The following is a 1,249-nucleotide window of genomic DNA, read 5'->3' on the forward strand; positions in this document are numbered from 1 at the left end:
AATATAATAAGTACAAATATTATCCGAAGGGATATATTTATAATTTCAAATATTTTGAAGAAAAAATGAGAGTAAATTTTAAAATTTATTTTCCTTTCAAATTTTATTTTGTTTCTTATTTTCTTCTCAACCAAACATAAAGCGAGTGAAAGGTAAGATTATTCTCCTCTCAAGTTTTCCGTTCGCTCTTATTTTCCTTTCACCCAAACACAGTTTTCATGACACTTCTAGCCAGATATAGCTTCTCCGGTGAAAACCCCATCAATAAAATGGCGTGGTTTACGCATGGCCACCAACGGATGGGCTTTTGGCATGGTGATTCCAGTGCCTTCCATCATGTCAATTTCCTCAACACCAACCCTTTTCCATTCAAAGCACTGAATCAAAGAACCCAAAGTCAAGCCCACGACACGATTGGCCAGCCCCATCCCAGGACATGCTCTCCTTCCCATCCCAAAAGGCAATATCTTGCAGCTGTCAATTCCAGTTCCATTCTCTAACATTCTTTCAGGCTTGAAACCTTCGGGATCATCCCAGACCTCGGGATCTCTATGTATCGCCCATGCATTTATCAACAGTATTGTGTCCTTTGGCACGTCATATCCTCCCACACTACAGTTTTCAGAAGACATGTGTGGAATTAAGAGGGGTGCAACTGGGTACAAGCGAAGGGTTTGTGTTATAATAGCTTGAAGGTATGGTAGCTTTGAAAGGTCCGATTCATCTATTAGACGACCCTGCCCAACTTCAGCATCTATTTCGGCTTTAGCCTTTTCTAACACTCCTGGATGATTAAGCAAATTGGACATTGCCCACTCTAAAGTTGCAGCTGATGTGTCTGTTCCGGCCAATATAAAGGCCTGCTTAACATGTTTTTGAAGTTTCATTTGAAGGAGAAAAAAAAAAAAAAAAAAAACAAAGGTGCATAAACATTCAAACTTCTCTTTGCCAATAAATTCTGATCTTAATTAAGAAAATTTAAATTTATGTGTGATTACATTTTAATTTAATTTTTTAAATTTTAACAATTTAAATTAATTTTTTTTAAATCGAGTGTAATTTTATTTAAAAATTAAAATTAATTTTAAAAAGATATAGTTTTGCTAACATAACCCATTACATTAAATATTTCATTTGTTATGAGTGAAACGAAGGGCAGAGAAAGGTGAGACGATAAAACTTTAACCTCCAAACACTCGTAAAAAGTCACACGTACACACGCGCGTGCACACCCAAATATATATATATA

At 35.7% G+C, this 1,249-nt stretch overlaps 1 protein-coding gene across 1 annotated transcript; it reads right to left on the minus strand.

Moving 5' to 3' along the window:
* LOC110650684 (cytochrome P450 81Q32-like) lies at positions 1 to 919 on the minus strand. The gene has a single exon (XM_058150200.1). It carries the CDS (start codon positions 885 to 887, stop codon positions 228 to 230), a length of 660 nt encoding a protein of 219 aa, XP_058006183.1. The 5' UTR covers positions 888 to 919; the 3' UTR covers positions 1 to 227.
* Between the last annotated feature and the right edge of the window lie 330 nt (positions 920 to 1,249).

Source organism: Hevea brasiliensis, chromosome 7 (genome assembly GCF_030052815.1).
Source record: "Hevea brasiliensis isolate MT/VB/25A 57/8 chromosome 7, ASM3005281v1, whole genome shotgun sequence".
NCBI lineage: Eukaryota > Viridiplantae > Streptophyta > Magnoliopsida > Malpighiales > Euphorbiaceae > Hevea > Hevea brasiliensis.

Coding starts and splice junctions, on each gene's coding strand:
- LOC110650684 (XM_058150200.1), bottom strand. CDS start 887: ATGAAACTTCAAAAACATGTTAAGCAGGCCTTTATATTGGCCGGAACA.